Genomic DNA, 15,074 nt, shown 5'->3' with positions numbered 1-15,074 from the left:
TTGTAATAAATCACTCCTCCAGCCCAATTAGGATACAGAATTCTTCATGTGTTATCCTAAACTCCAGTGTAACATTGTGCACTGTTAAAAAAACTTATTAGTTGCAGTCGGATGATGGGTGAAGTGGCTCCGAGAGCTGGTGTATTTAAAAGCGCCTGGAGCGTCTTGTGTATCAGCATCCCCGCACTTCAAAACGGCAGTCGGGGTGCTTTATCTAAAGCTCATTCATCACTTTAAATTACTGTGGGGGCACAGTAAATTACCGTACTCCAGCAGCCTCCAGAATCTTGTGCATCGGTGTCCACACACTTCAAAATGATGGTGGTAGCACTTTATCTACAGCTCACTCAATGAGGTTTAGATAAAGCGACCCCACCAACATTTTGCGAAGTGTGGATGCTGATACATGAGACTCCAGAGGCTGCTGGAGCATAGTAATTACCATGCTCCTGCAGACTTGATTAATTGGTAATTACAACATGTTGGAGCAGCCTCCCTGCTCATGTATAGGCACCTTTGGTGTCCCACTGCTTAAAATGTGTACTTAGTTGATAGTGTCACTTGGTGCAGTCAGGGTCTAGACAAGCATTCAAAGAAAAAAAAGTCAGTGTCATTCTTTCCTATTCCTTTCCTCCCAGGCAGGTGTTACTTTTTCATTTTAATAGAAGAGATGCTGAGCCAGTGAGTCTCAGCCAGGGTGCCATGGCCTCCTGGGCATCATTCCCTCTAAGCTGTGTGGTGTGTGCGGCTGCACGGGTACGCTTATGCTGCGCTGCCAGGCATGCCTGTGCAGCTACGCACGCTGCGCAGCTTAGAGGGAACACTGATCCTGGGATGCCCTAAAATCCTTTCAGAGGTACCATACAAAGTGAGCACTGTTGGGTGCACAAACATGATTCACAAGATAAACCAAGAGGGCACATCCAGGCAAGCATGCATGTGCATTTCCCCAGGAACAAACAGCAGCAGCAGATAGTTGTGCCGCTGCTACTTGCCCCCAAGGAATGCTCATGTACGTGCGCTCTAGCGTGTGGCAAGTGCCCCAGGTGGGGTAGGGGAGGCTGGGGCCAGCTCTGGAGCTGGCTCCAGCAGCCTTACCTGGGGTCCTGGGGACTTGCCAGGGCTCCAGCAGCAGTGATCTAGCGCATGGAGCATGGCTCCAGCTGGCCATGCTGCCACCACATGCACTACCCTGCTTTTTTCAGACACAGGGTTTTTTTTGACACTGGGATGTCCCAGTGTTAAAAAAAAACCCCCTGCTGCGCTGCAAGTTAGCAGCATGATGAATGCCTGCATGTGCAGCATGTGCAGTTTGCAGTGCCACAGATGGGTCTGCACTGCTACATACCACACGTGCACTCATCTGGACATGCCCAGAGACTTCACATGGGAATTCATAATGTTAAAAAAATTCTCACTTGTTGTAATCTGAGTTCATAACAACAAAAGCATTGCTAAATTATTCTTCTTTAGTCAAAAAGAGTGAAAACAAAGACCTAGCATTTTTTCAGGGGTTCCTCAAATCTACCAGGGGGTTCTTCAAATCTATTGAGTGGTGCTTTGAGTGTAAAGAAGTTGAGAACCACTATGCTAGGCAAATACCGGCTTTACTGCTCTGATTCTGGTATTACAATTACCACTGCTTTTGTAGTGATCAGCTTAAAATCGCAGCCCCTTACTGAAGAAATGTATGCCATCCTTAAAATCGCCTCACTATCACTGTTCAAAGAAGACTGTTTTGTGTATGCGTTAAGTAGCATATCTTGTATACAGTTAATTAAAAATTGTGACAATAACGAATTCTACTCAAAATTTTGTATAGGATATCCAAAAGTATAGTTGTTGAAGTAGAGTTGTTGCTAGTTGTGGTGGTGCTTTAATTTATGATGCACTATCGGTGCTTTGCTCCACTGCTTTACCATTATGTTAAGTGAGAGCAGCAATGCCAGCTAATTTTCCGTGGCTGATGGATCAAGCATTATATTAAAATGTCATTCCACTAGAAGAAGCTTTCTCAAGAGATTTTGCTTCATTCTGAAATGTGTGTAGCCCAGTGGTTCTCAACTGTGTTAGATTGAAGGCACCCCTTAGAAAATGCCAGCACCTAGCTTCCAGTCATTTCTTGACTGCAGAAAAATACTAGAGCTGTTCTTCTGTTGCAAAGAACGCAGAAAGACCATAACAGGGCAGAACGTTTTTGACATTATGGATTCCTATTTGTAGTCTTACGGGTTGATTTTGTAAATCATGTGTAGGTGGTTTTTATACCCAACAGTGCTAATATGGTTTGCTTTGAATGGCACCCTTACAAGGAACTCATGGCACCCTGGTTCAGAATCATTGGTATAGCTATGGTTCTGCCACTGGTGATTTGGAAAGCTTGAGTGATTCACTTACAAAATGTTTTTATTTCCAACTTAAAAGTGGGTTCAAGGGCAGTAGTATCTGAAATTTGCACCATCTGACTGCTACTTAAATGGTGTGTGCAATGACAGTCAGTGCCCTCAGTCTGGTATTTACAGGACTCATCACAGTTAGCATGTGTCAGCATTGTCTTTGTTTTCTGTTGCTGCTGGCCAGGGAGACTGAACTACTAGAGAGTATCTTGTCTAAATCTGACCAAGGCTTGTAGGCACAAAATGAAGAAAGCTTGCAAATGTTGCTTTTCTGTGCTGTGCACTATTTCACTAAAGAAATGTAACTATTCATGTTGATCTCTCATTTTATGAACTTTAAATGCACTTAATTTAAAACTGAACCTCATGGGTTTTTCTACTCGTATCACTCCTAGAGACCAGTTTTTTTCAAAAGGCAAAAAATCCTATCACACAATGCTTTAGTTTTAAAGTAAATATTTACTATCTCTAAAGTGGCACCAGTGTATAATGTAGATAGTTTTCTAAATTATAGAAGAGAATGTCTCTTGTGCAGCTCAAATGTATTTTTTGTAGTAAAAGATGTAGTGAAAATTGCCAATATTTTTACCTTAATGTTTTTATGAACTTCATTTGAACATATGTTACCACACAAAATTGATACACACACGTATTCTGTCTATTCTTTTAGCACATGTACACACAAACAAAACTGCTTGTCTGCCTCCCAGCAGATAATTCTTATTTTTGTCAGAGAGCTGTAAAATCATACAAGTCATGGCATTTAGACAACATGTTTTTACACACCTTTATTTTCTTAGGTGTATTTGCGCTTGGATCAACCTTTGACAGCTTTAAATCTTTTCAAGCAAGGATTAGATCGATTTCCTGGAGAAGTGACCCTCCTCTGTGGGATTGCCAGAATCCACGAGGTATGTGCATATTATGTGGCCTCTAACACAGAGAAGGTTAGCTTCCTAAATAAAAGAAAGAAGTAGGACTTCAGTATATTTGCATGGTCGTCAGAAAGTCACTCTGCTTATTACTGATAAAATGCTGTGTTGCTAACAGCACAAGTTATGTTATACAACAAAAAGTGTCTATGAAAATCATGATTTCTTTGCAGGTTTTTTTGTTCAAGTAGTTAGATATACCAGATGCTTCATGTGTTTCCTTTTCTGATGTATAGAAACAAATCACCTGATTTAATGTGGGTTTATTTCCAGACAGGTTTGTGTATGGTTCATAAAGTTCATTGGTCTAAAACAGAAGAAACACATGTTTGAGTCACCAGTAGCCTGTTGGTAGGATTAAACTGCAGGATAGTCTGCAGATCTGTGCTACCTTTATTAGTACCATAAGTCGCTTTGAATTAATTAAGTTAGGAAAAATCACTAAAGTGTAAATGTTTTGTTGCTTAAATAGTATGGGGGTTTTAAATGGAACTAATTTTAAGAATTATTTCATTGTAGGCAGATGTAATAAGATCTTATTTTGCATAAATAGAAAGCAATCATTAAAAGAAGGAGTACTGATGTACCTTGAACACTGACAGATGGTAGTGATGTTATATCAAACACAAATGTGCAGAAGGAAATCATGCATTCTTTGTCCAAGAGCCGTATCTGGTATCTTCCAACTCACCTGTGTTCTCCAAGCACAAATCTAATTCCATTTTAAAGTGCTTTGAGTTTAGAGAGAGAGAAATTGAGATAACAGTTGTATCATTGTCTTTGTGGCCATGTTATCTGAATTTTTAAAAGTTCTGAGTCCAGCCTGACGCAGTGTGCAGCCCCAAATGCAGTGTGCTGGGTCAAGCTATGGACCGACCCTGTGCACCAGCCCAGTCTGGTGTGCAGGGTCATGTCATCTGACCTGAGGGGTTCCTCACAAGTCTAGAAATTTGACATTGCAAACCTCCTAGAGGTGCAGCAATTAACGTTGCCACTGCTTTCTTGCTGCCAAATTTCTGAACACATGGTGAGCAACGTTTTTCATATATAATGCACACCCCAATTTCTACCAGCTAGGTACAGGGGGTAGGGGGAAAGTGTGGATTATATGTAAGAAAATATGGTACTTTGAAGGTAACCATTCCACAAAACATTACATTTTTAGAGGGTATACCTGGGTAAACAATTCGGAGTATGAGTCCTGCAGCCTAGAACTATCATACAATGCTGGAGTTGCCATGGCATGTATAAACAGCATTTGCACATAGTAACTATTGTAAACAGACTTTGGAAAACACCAGATGTACCTTTAAGTGTACTTGTCACAACTGTGCACTATTAATCCATGACTTAGAATCAGTAAAATGTTTTCTGGCATTATACTCATTTAAGTCAGTGTATATTTTACTATGAAGCCAAAATGTTGGTTATACTTTATGTTCAGAGAACAGGACACAGAAATCAGCCTTAAAGGGTGCTAGTTCTTTGGTGTTTTTATCTATGAGCTCTAATGAACTCAGCAGATTAAACAATATAAAGATTATCATAAGTGGTACAAATAAGAATTACTAGTGGCTTCAAAATAAGTATCTTATAAATGCAATTTTTTATTTTCAGGAAATGAACAACATCTCCTCAGCTTCAGAGTACTACAAAGATGTCTTAAAACAAGACAACACTCATGTGGAAGCCATTGCATGCATTGGTAGTAACCACTTTTATTCAGACCAACCTGAGATAGCACTGCGGTTTTACAGGTGTGTCTATTAGATGAACATTAAGAATGATATTTTTAATACTGATATCACCAAGAAAAATACTTGAATGCATTAATAGAAAGGGGTGGAAGAGCTAGAGAAATAATCACCAGCAAGTCTACTCTAAAACATCTTGTATACTAATAATATGGTAGTTATATTTAAGCATTTTATACATACAAAATAAAAAACAAAACACAAAAGTATCACAATTGTTGATTACCTGACTGATTAAAAAAAAAAAAAAAAGTGAGAAGGGACTAAAAAAGTATGGTGTGATCTGGAAACATAGGCTGCTTACAGATTTCAACACCCCTCTCCCCTTCCCCCCCTTCCAAAAAAACCTTATGCTTTGCCAGAAGAGGCATTGCGTTAGTTGGACTTGGCTTGCCCAACGTCCGTATCAATCAGGTGCTTCAGTGGGGCTTTTTGACACTTTTATCTGAAGCTGATTCAATCATCTTTTAGATAAAAGTTCCAAAAAAGCTCTATAAAATTGCCTGATTTATACAAACGTTGGGTGAGCCAGGCCAACTGATGTGATGCCTCTTCTGGGTATGTGCTGGGCTTGGCATGGGAGCACACCAATTTTAAAGTGCTGGGGCTTAGGGGGTGGGGTGTTAACCTCTGTAAGCAGCCATAGGATCCAACTCTTACCTCCATTCATATTCAGGAGGCACATGACAGGTTGTATTAAGAGTTGCAAGGTCTTTTGAAAAGCACCATGGTCCAGCACCCTGGAGTGTAAAAAGAAGTGACTGTAGCCCATTAAAACTTCATAAAGCTCAGCTGGTAAAGCTGCCAAAAGAAAAGATGGATCAGGGCAAGGATATAGCCAAAACTCATGACTTAAAGTAAAATCAAATGAACCAACATATTTGAAATGCCAAAGTGTTCTACTTTATAATTTTCACAGAAAAATTTGCATAATCTGATTCTGTTCACAGAAAATAAGTCTACTGAAGGGACAAGACAGAAATGATACATCTTTACCAAGCAAAAGACTAACTACAGATTTTTTTTTTAATTCACACGTGCTTTAAATTATTATTTTTTTGGTTTAGTTCAAAGTATTGTTAGGTAATATGCCTAGTCTTTCCTAATCCTGTTGGGGTAGAGTGAGACATGGTGAGGGCAGGAGTGGGGAGGAGTCTTTCTATTTTGAATGGAATTCATTCTTGCAATTAATCTTAAAAAAATAAATAAAACAACAAATATGGTCTCTCAAACCAGGCGGCTCCTGCAGATGGGTGTTTATAACTGCCAACTTTTCAACAATTTGGGACTTTGTTGCTTCTATGCCCAGCAATATGACATGACTCTGACCTCATTTGAACGTGCACTTTCTTTAGCTGAAAATGAGGAGGAGGCAGCAGATGTTTGGTACAATTTGGGACACGTGGCTGTGGTATGAATATTTGAAATATCTTCTAAGTGTTTTTTTCATTCTATAAAACTATAATAATGCTATAGCAGGAATTGGTATGATAGACTGAATGTGTTAATATAAAGAAAGTACAGTTTAAAGTCTGATATAATACAGAATAAACTATATCATGTAGTAGTTATGGGTTTACCATCAATTCAAAACACAGAAAAACACCAAAGAGAGGATAATTTTTCATTCTTTCAGAGCCTGGCATACATCTTGCTGAAATAAACACCCTTATCCAAACAAAACTGCATTTGATGGAACTTGTTCCAGTGCCATCCCACTTGAGAAACAGAAAATTAAAATGCAGCTACTTCTTAACAGAGATGAGAGTTTTATAGTGCCATATGCTGTAGGATATATTTTTTTATGGAAATATAATGAGAACTGAGAGTAATGTATGAAAAGGCAGGAGAGAGAGTTAACTGTGTTAGTCTGCAGTCAGGCAGAAGGCAAGGGATGGTGGCACCTTAGAGACAAATGTTCAGAGAGGCACAAGCTTTCACAGGCACCAGCCTACTTCACCAAGTGCTATGAATGGACTTAAGAAAGCAGAACCCCAGAACACTTGCTTTCTGCAAGTCATAACATAAGAAGTGCCGTATTAGGTCAGACCAATGGTTCATGTAGTCCAGTACCCCATCTCTGACTGTGGCAGGTGTGGATGCTGCAGGGGGAGAGCATTGAGCCGGACATCTGTAAAGCAGTCTATCCCTTATTTGGTACCTTCCCTGGCATCCACCATTTATTGGGTTAGAGATGCCAAAGAAAACATCTTCAACCATTTTGTTCAATAGCCATTCATTCATGAATTTTTTCAGTCCCTTTTTGAACCTGGCAATGCTGTCTGCTTCTATCACTTCCTGTAGCAATGAATTCCACAAGTTTACACATTGTATAAAATAGTACTTTCTCGTTAGTTTTAAAAACATCACCTACTCATTTCAGTAGATGCCCCCTACTTCTAGTATGCTGAGACTTAGTGAACAACAGTTCCTTGTTCACTAGGTCTACAACCTTTCATGATTTTATAGACCTTTGTCATATCCCCTCAGCCTTCTCCTTTCCAAACTGAAAAGTCCGTTCGTAGCATCCGACAAAGTAGGTTGCTGCCTACAAAAGCTTGTGCCTCTCTGAACCACCCAACGCTGCCTTAATGAAAAGGCATGTGTACCTCTGATTTGTTACTGTTTACTTTCTTAACAGAAATTTACAGTTTAAATACAAATTTCTAAATATAAAACATAAAATTGTTTATGCTACTTATTGGTCTATGTTCATTAACTAGAGCTTTCGCAGCTTTCTTGGTAAAATTCTTTCATTTTGAAAGAGAACACCAAACTGGGTTACACAATGCCTTAAAATATGCTTCCAAGTAATGCTGCTGTTGTGTTATTATGTGTTCACTATTTAGGTCCTGACTGTGCTTTGACTAAGGTCAGTCGGATTAGGAGGAGACCCTTAAATAGAGTCTGACTTACCTAGAATTTAAAACATACCATGATGTAGGTATTTGCCAGTGCCAGTTTCAAGGTGACCTAACATTTTTATTACTTGCATTAATAATATAGAGAAACATTAGTGAACAGGAGGTATTGATGTTTGCACTAACCACAGTGCAAGCAGCACTCCTAGACCACTTTCTTCTATACAGGGAGGAAAGAACAGATACATGAGAACAACTAGTAAGAAAGTTCTTGTTTTTATTGAAGTTAATATTTTATTCTACAACAGCAAATCCGATTAAATGATCTTCTAAACAACCTAAAATATATATAACATTCAACTTTTTGATGAGTAAACAAACAAAACTTATTTTTTAGGGAATAGGGGACCTGAACTTGGCCTACCAGTGCTTCAAGCTTACCCTAGCCAGTAACAATGACCATGCAGAAGCTTACAACAACTTGGCTGTTCTGGAGATGCGAAAAGGTCACATTGAGCAGGTTGGTGTCAAACTTTAAATCTATACTTGTTTTGAACCTCATGCAATGCCTTGCTCTCAGGGAAATTTAGTTTGAGGTGAGTGAAAAATCAGTCAGATATACTTGCTTGGAGGTGAAGTCTAGCTCAGCCACACATTTTGAGAGAGCCTTTGGATCTTCATAGCAGGCCACACTGGCTTTCCCTGTTCTGATAGACCAGGTGCTAGTTAAAGACGAACAGTGCTAGTGGTGTCCTAGCAACTGTAACTCAGGGAATTTTTGTTATCTTTAATGTTCAGATTTAGCTTGCTACTCCACATGGGAGAACTTGCAGCAGGTTAGCCCTCAGGGGAGAAAAATGAGGCTTAGTGACAGGGACTTGATTGGTTCACAGAAGAACACACAAGTGAGGCTGACTGCCTAATAGTAAGTAGCACCAGCATTTAATCAGACAGCACACTCGGGGAAACGATGCCAGGTTCAGATCAGGATATCTGGGCAACCATCCTCCCAGTCTGGTGACTCGGGATGATCATGTTGCAAGTTACCTGGCCAGCATTCATGGCAGCCTTGCCAGCCTAAAATATGTAAGTGGGCTTTCCCCTCACACTGATTCTTGAAATTTTTCTTAAGTTTGACTGGTCAGAACTGCCCAAATGACCAAGCTGTCAAAGGAATTTGGCTCCTGATTTGGGGGAATAAACCTTGTTTCTAAGTTTGGTGTCCCATCTATTTGCATTAGCAAGATTTTTCACCAACAGGAACACACAGTTGACAATGATGGGGAAACTAGTGGGTTTTTTTGTAAAATAAGTAAAAATGGTAGCCCAGAAAGGAAAAAAAAAGATTAAAATTGTGTGGTCTGAATAATCAGAGCATCCAAATTATCCCATGGATAATTTAATGGAGTAGGCACCCCGATAGAATGCAGGTTGTTGGCTGAGATAGAAAGTGAGCATCTCTGTGAAATGTAAGTGACAAGGCTTTCAGTATGCGTTACTGAAGAGGAAAGTCACTAACAGCCAGAAATCTGAACTTTGGTATCAGTCTCTTAAATAAATTGTATTTTTTTTATATGGAGTACCATGGAAAACCCAACACTAATAACAGCCTGTGCTATTGCACTGGAAATTATATATATAGAAATTTATATACAGTGACAGCCACCATTTTACGGGTACCTTTGTACCATTGGGACCCTGAACATAACTAAATAATAACATGTTTTCACGTGAGAATGTGTGTAGTAATCCAAAAAAAATGACAGGTTTTACAGAAACTGTATGCTTTCAGGCAAGGCTCTTTCTAGCATCTCTGAAGTCAATGAGAGCTTGGTTTACTCAGCTTGCCCAATCTATATAGCATGTTGCATGTATCTGTATGTAGTGATACACATGCCATTGACTTTCCTGCAGTTTACATGCAGAAGTAATCAGGATAGTCCCCAATGGGCTTACACACCAGATAGTGTAATAAGCAGCAGACCAAAGAAGTAATATAAATAGCATTTCTGACTGAATTGGTTGCCCCAGCACCTCCAGGTGTGGGTTGATGAGTAGGGCAGTGAAGGGATGGGGCTCAGAGAAGTGGGGGGAAAACAGCCTTCAGTGAGCCCAAAACCAGGCTTAAATTTGCCTCCCGATTCTGGAGCAAAGTGCCTTAAGTACTCTGTGGCAGCACCCTAGTTAGGCCCTCAGTAGGGTCTATTAATCTTTTTGCATTAGCTGCAAAACTGCTCTGCTGGATTTATGATGCATACATGAACTACAGTATGATGTACAGTACTTATGTAAATTGCCTTCTAAGCAGCAAGTATTCTAGCAATCACCAAGGTAACATTTAAGTATATCCTCCAAGTGATATATACTGTGACAGATGAAGTGCAGTTTTAGTTTGTTTCATATTCAGACAACATACAAACATTAGACTCGCAAATGTAGTCACAGTGGGAGAGGTAGCAGGTGTCTACAACTTGAAAACAAGGGATGACAATCATAATGTTATTTTTTTGTTTTTCTACCCATATAAATGTATTTCATTACAGTGTGTATAGACCAAACTTTTTCTCGTTACTTAGTGTGTTGTGTAACAGCAATGGCAGTAATGGTGAAAAATTTGCTGGCCTATGTAATCCATAAAATTTTGCAGCTGTTAGTTTTGTAGTTAATTGTTTCCTTGAAGCATCAAGGAAATAGATCTGACAGAAAAGAAAATACACAATGAGTTTGCTGACAACATTATTAAATTGAATAGCAAAGGAATAACTGGCTAATGTTTAGGGCTATCTAATGATGATAAAATTCAATAATTAAACATTTGAAGCTATTACATTTTTCTAGGATGGTAGCCAAAGTTGGCTATATTTGACAAACAGTAAGTTACAGAATTGTTCAAAGTATGGAACAATTTGACTGTTGGGAGATGCTTGCAAAGGTGTAAAATTTGGTACCAAATCATACTGTTAAGGTTTAATAAATTCACGGCCTCTCCCTGTACCACCCCAAAAATAGCCATCTATTGCTTAGAAGCCTCTCTGATGAGAGTACCTTTTATTTCACATGCCAACAAAGTTCTTATAAGAAAACAGATGAATCACAAGTTGACGTTTCTGTTGCACTATGATTGTGGCATTACTTGCAGCACCCTGTATCCTTATTTAGGCATAGTTGTTGTACTGCTTTAATGTTTTCATTAGATTTAATACTAACTCACTTCTCAGTGGGGAGGATGATGCCTGATGGCTACTGAGCAGACTGTTCAATATTTAATAGTACCCTGTCAAGTCTGACAACTTCAAAAAAATCCTTTTAACAATTTGTTTTAAAAATCTGTTCCCCAAAGGCTTCCCCCACCATAAAATGGTTTTGCTGTCAGCTTGCCAGAAGTCTTAATATCCTAGCTATTTAAGCTGAACAAACCAGAATGCTGGGTCATTTGGCAGTGTGGATGCTTACATGCACATCTTGCCATCCTTCAGTTCTCCTGCTGAATCCATTCTTGTGAGCCCCCAGGAGACAAAGTGATGAGAAATCTGCTCTCCAAACATTGTAGAGTAGAATTCTTGTCAATTTAAATCTCCTACCAATATAGAGGAACAAAGCTGCTGGGAGAATGGAGGAGGAATGGCATAATATCAGATACGTGTTCATTTTTGTTTCATCCAGGTCAGGCCTCTGACCTACAACACTCTGTTTTGGAGGGAAGTAATAGCAAAATAAATGGAGAAAATCTCTTAAACCCAATGGGAATATATTTACTAAGACATCTGAAATCATCCTTTTCAAAGGATAAGAGTTTAGGTTTTAAGGAACTCTTATTACTTTATTATGCAGTGTTTAAGACAGGGTAACTTCCAGGTCCAGTAGGAATTAAAATCAATTTTCCTGGAGGAATGTGTAATTTATTTTATTTGATATTTAGTACTGCACTGCCTATATAATTAAGGATCCACTCCTGTCCTGCTAACTCAGCCAAGGCTTTCATTAATTTCAATCTTATTAAACTATATTATGCTGCATGTACTAGAGAGTGTTGCTCATGTATATTTGAAAACTGCATTATTAGTAAAGGCTTATGGGGAAAACACAGTACAGTGTGCTTACAGAACAGATTATTTTCATTTTATCCTTCTGCTGTTTCTTCACATCCCTCCTCCCCTCCCCCCTCAATCCATGTGTTTCACTATATTTTTGCTTTTATCCACATAGGCAAGAGCTTTGCTACAGACTGCTTCATCTTTAGCACCTCATATGTATGAGCCCCATTTTAATTTTGCAACACTCTCTGATAAGGTAACATGCTATTTTATTCTTCTGTTATCTAAAAGCTGAACAAATCTTGGTTTTCATGCAACAAGATTCTGAAGAGGTAGAGAAAGAAACACAAAATGTCTAACCTTTAGATAATACTGGTACATCTATACTGTAACAGAGAGGGACTTTGAACTGAGAGTGTCATTCAAAGCTTTCTTTTGATCATGTTTGTTTTACAGATACTTTAATAATTCTATTACTGTTGCATAAGCTTAGTGAAACACAAATATTTCATTTTTAAAAATAATTTAGTTAATAATTAAGTAATGTTAATTATTTAGGTTACTGGCTAGCAAGTCTGGCCACTCCACTCAGGGTCAGATCAATTACCATATTTGGGGTCAGGAAGGAATTTTACCCTCTGGACAGATTGTTATGGACTGTGGGGTTTTTGCCTTCCTCTGTAGTGGGGGGCACGGCCTCTACCTAGGATCTCTTGAGCTTATATTGACTACATTTCACAGAAGTAAAACATTAGCTGCTGTGGCTCCCCCACTTTACCTGTGGCAGGTTAGGGTGTTAGGCCTGTGTTGTGTCGAGGTTGATGGTAACCTTATGTAGAGTTTAGATTATGGTTTTTATGGGATGGTTTGATTAGGGATGATTGTGCCTCAGGCTGGGGGTTGGACTAGACCTCTGGAGGTCCCCTCCAGCCCACTTCTCTGATTCTATGATTTGTGCCACATTTTATTGACTAGAAGAGTGTTCTGTTTTTAAGCTTGCATGCCTTTGAATTTTGCTTTTTACCTTGTCATAGGAGGCATTTCAGTTACTGAATTAAAAGATAAGTTGGCAAAAGGTAGTTAGAAAAGAAATGCAAGACTATGGGCACAGACACTCATAATATTTGAAAGATTTCAGTGTGATGGGGCTTTAAAATTTTCAGAAATAGAAGGTTTCAGCTGTGGACAGATGTACAGCCCCTGCTGTAACCCTCCCAGCGCACTTGAAAAGCATTGTGCCAGCACATAGCAATGGTGCTCTCCAGACAGAGACTGCAATAGGTGGATGGCCGGGCCTATGGCTCTGTTTCCCTGCTCACCAATCAGTACTCCTGGCACTGTTACAGCCAGAGTGCTATGAAACTAGGGACAGTGGGGGACCACTGCATTGTGGGATGCCTAGAGGACCAACCTAAAGTACACGTTCCAAAATGAAATAGTACAAAGTAGTACCTGGAGGCAGCAGGTACATTTTTGCCATGCTTCAGAGCCTTTTATTGGGCACATGTGTCTGTATGATAGCCATTTAAAACATTTTAAATGTTATGTCTGTCCATAGCCAGAGAACTGTTCTCTGTTGAAAAGTTTCCAGATACAACATTTATGTTATGGGTTAAGATTAGGAGACAAACGACAGCATGAACTCAGCCCGAGAACTCAGACTTCTGTCAAACTCAAGTCCAAAATCTATGACATCCTCAGTAGCATTAAAAATAGCAGCTTGTGTAGGTTCTCAAGTTCTGTAAGGTATTTATTTGCCTTGGCTACCTCCTTGTAAATTTAGATACAAGGCTACACTCTTTAGTAAGTGCTGGGATGCCTGATGTTAGAGGCTTATGTATAAGTATCAAAGTAAAAATAACCCCCTAATTATTAAATATACCCTCTCCAGTGTGAAGCACAAGGTACAGTGTAAAAATGGGTGCCTATAGACATGCTCGTTAGCGTTTTAATTAGAACACTCCAGCATCACATGTGTTAAGCCTGCCATGTTTCAAAATGACCACAGGGGTGCTTTAACTAAAGCTTGTTGGTGAGCCTTTTTAATTAGAGTGGCGATTTGGGAACCTGTCTAATGAAAACACCCTCCTTACCCCCCCACCTCCGAGCATGTGTATAGACAGCCAATGACTCTCCGTACTTCATTGGCATATCTACATGATACACTTAATGTGCGGTAGACCAATTCTACTGTGCATTAGTGTGTCACAGCAAAATTAGTCTACTGCGCATTAAGCATCACAAAAAGACCATGTTCTGGTTACTGTGCATTTAGTTAATACCTCATATTAGAGGTACTAAACTTAATGTGCAGTAACAACAGCGCATTAATGCACATGTAGACATGCCCACAGAGGACCAAAACCTGCTCCATGCACATGGCCTATTTACATAGTTGGTACCTATAGAAGTTGCACCTGAATTAGGTAAAATTGGATTGCTAGTCCCAAATAACTAATTTAAAACAATGGTTTACAAATAGTCACAGGCTCTCTAGCCAGGACCCTGGTCATCTGATCTCAAATTCTCCCTCCAAAAACGTTTCTGAAGAAATAGTCATGGCACTGTGTTGTGTGGTATGGAAATGACATGGAAGGCTCCTGTTGTACCGTGTCCCTTTCCATCCAGTAACCCTCACTTGCATTAGTGTGTGGGCCTCTATCATTTATTTTTTTAGCCTTGGGATCAGATTCATAAACATTTGTGGGAGAAGCATCATGACCAAAATATATAGTGCTCAGAGGCTATGCAATAAATACTGCAATGATTGTGTCTAGACAGTTCATGTATCTGTTTCTTGCAGGTTGGGGATCTCCAGAGGAGTTACATAGCTGCTCAGAAGTCAAAAGAAGCATTTCCAGATCATGTAGATACACAACTGCTCATCAAACAGTTAGAACAGCATTTTGCCATGCTTTGACTCAGTGTTTTTATCAAGTTAAAAGCTCAAATGATTTCCACTAGAGCTAGCACCAAACATGTTTACAACATGATATCTGAGAATTATACATGGGCATCTTTTTAATCCAGGAGCCACAGAAACTAGTACAGGTAGCAGAAGAGGTTTAGGGAATCTTGAACTGACTTGTATGAATTT

General features: G+C 39.3%; 1 protein-coding gene across 1 annotated transcript in view; it reads left to right on the top strand.

The window, feature by feature from the left end:
* The window catches only part of TTC8 (tetratricopeptide repeat domain 8), a 74,415-nt gene extending 59,347 nt beyond the window's left edge, over positions 1–15,068 (top strand). The window contains exons 9-14 of the mRNA XM_019518680.1: positions 3,197–3,307; positions 4,946–5,085; positions 6,319–6,493; positions 8,341–8,463; positions 12,150–12,233; positions 14,781–15,068. Of these exons, the coding sequence (XP_019374225.1) occupies positions 3,197–3,307; positions 4,946–5,085; positions 6,319–6,493; positions 8,341–8,463; positions 12,150–12,233; positions 14,781–14,897 (750 nt within the window). The 3' untranslated portion in view covers positions 14,898–15,068. The remainder of the gene's footprint in view (positions 1–3,196; positions 3,308–4,945; positions 5,086–6,318; positions 6,494–8,340; positions 8,464–12,149; positions 12,234–14,780) is intronic.
* The last annotated feature ends 6 nt before the right edge of the window (positions 15,069–15,074 follow it).

Source organism: Gavialis gangeticus, unplaced genomic scaffold, assembly GCF_001723915.1.
Source record: "Gavialis gangeticus isolate Ggan-Ray unplaced genomic scaffold, GavGan_comp1, whole genome shotgun sequence".
Lineage (NCBI taxonomy): Eukaryota > Metazoa > Chordata > Crocodylia > Gavialidae > Gavialis > Gavialis gangeticus.
Note: the sequence above shows the minus strand (reverse complement) of the source record. Positions and strands in the feature narration are given on the sequence as shown.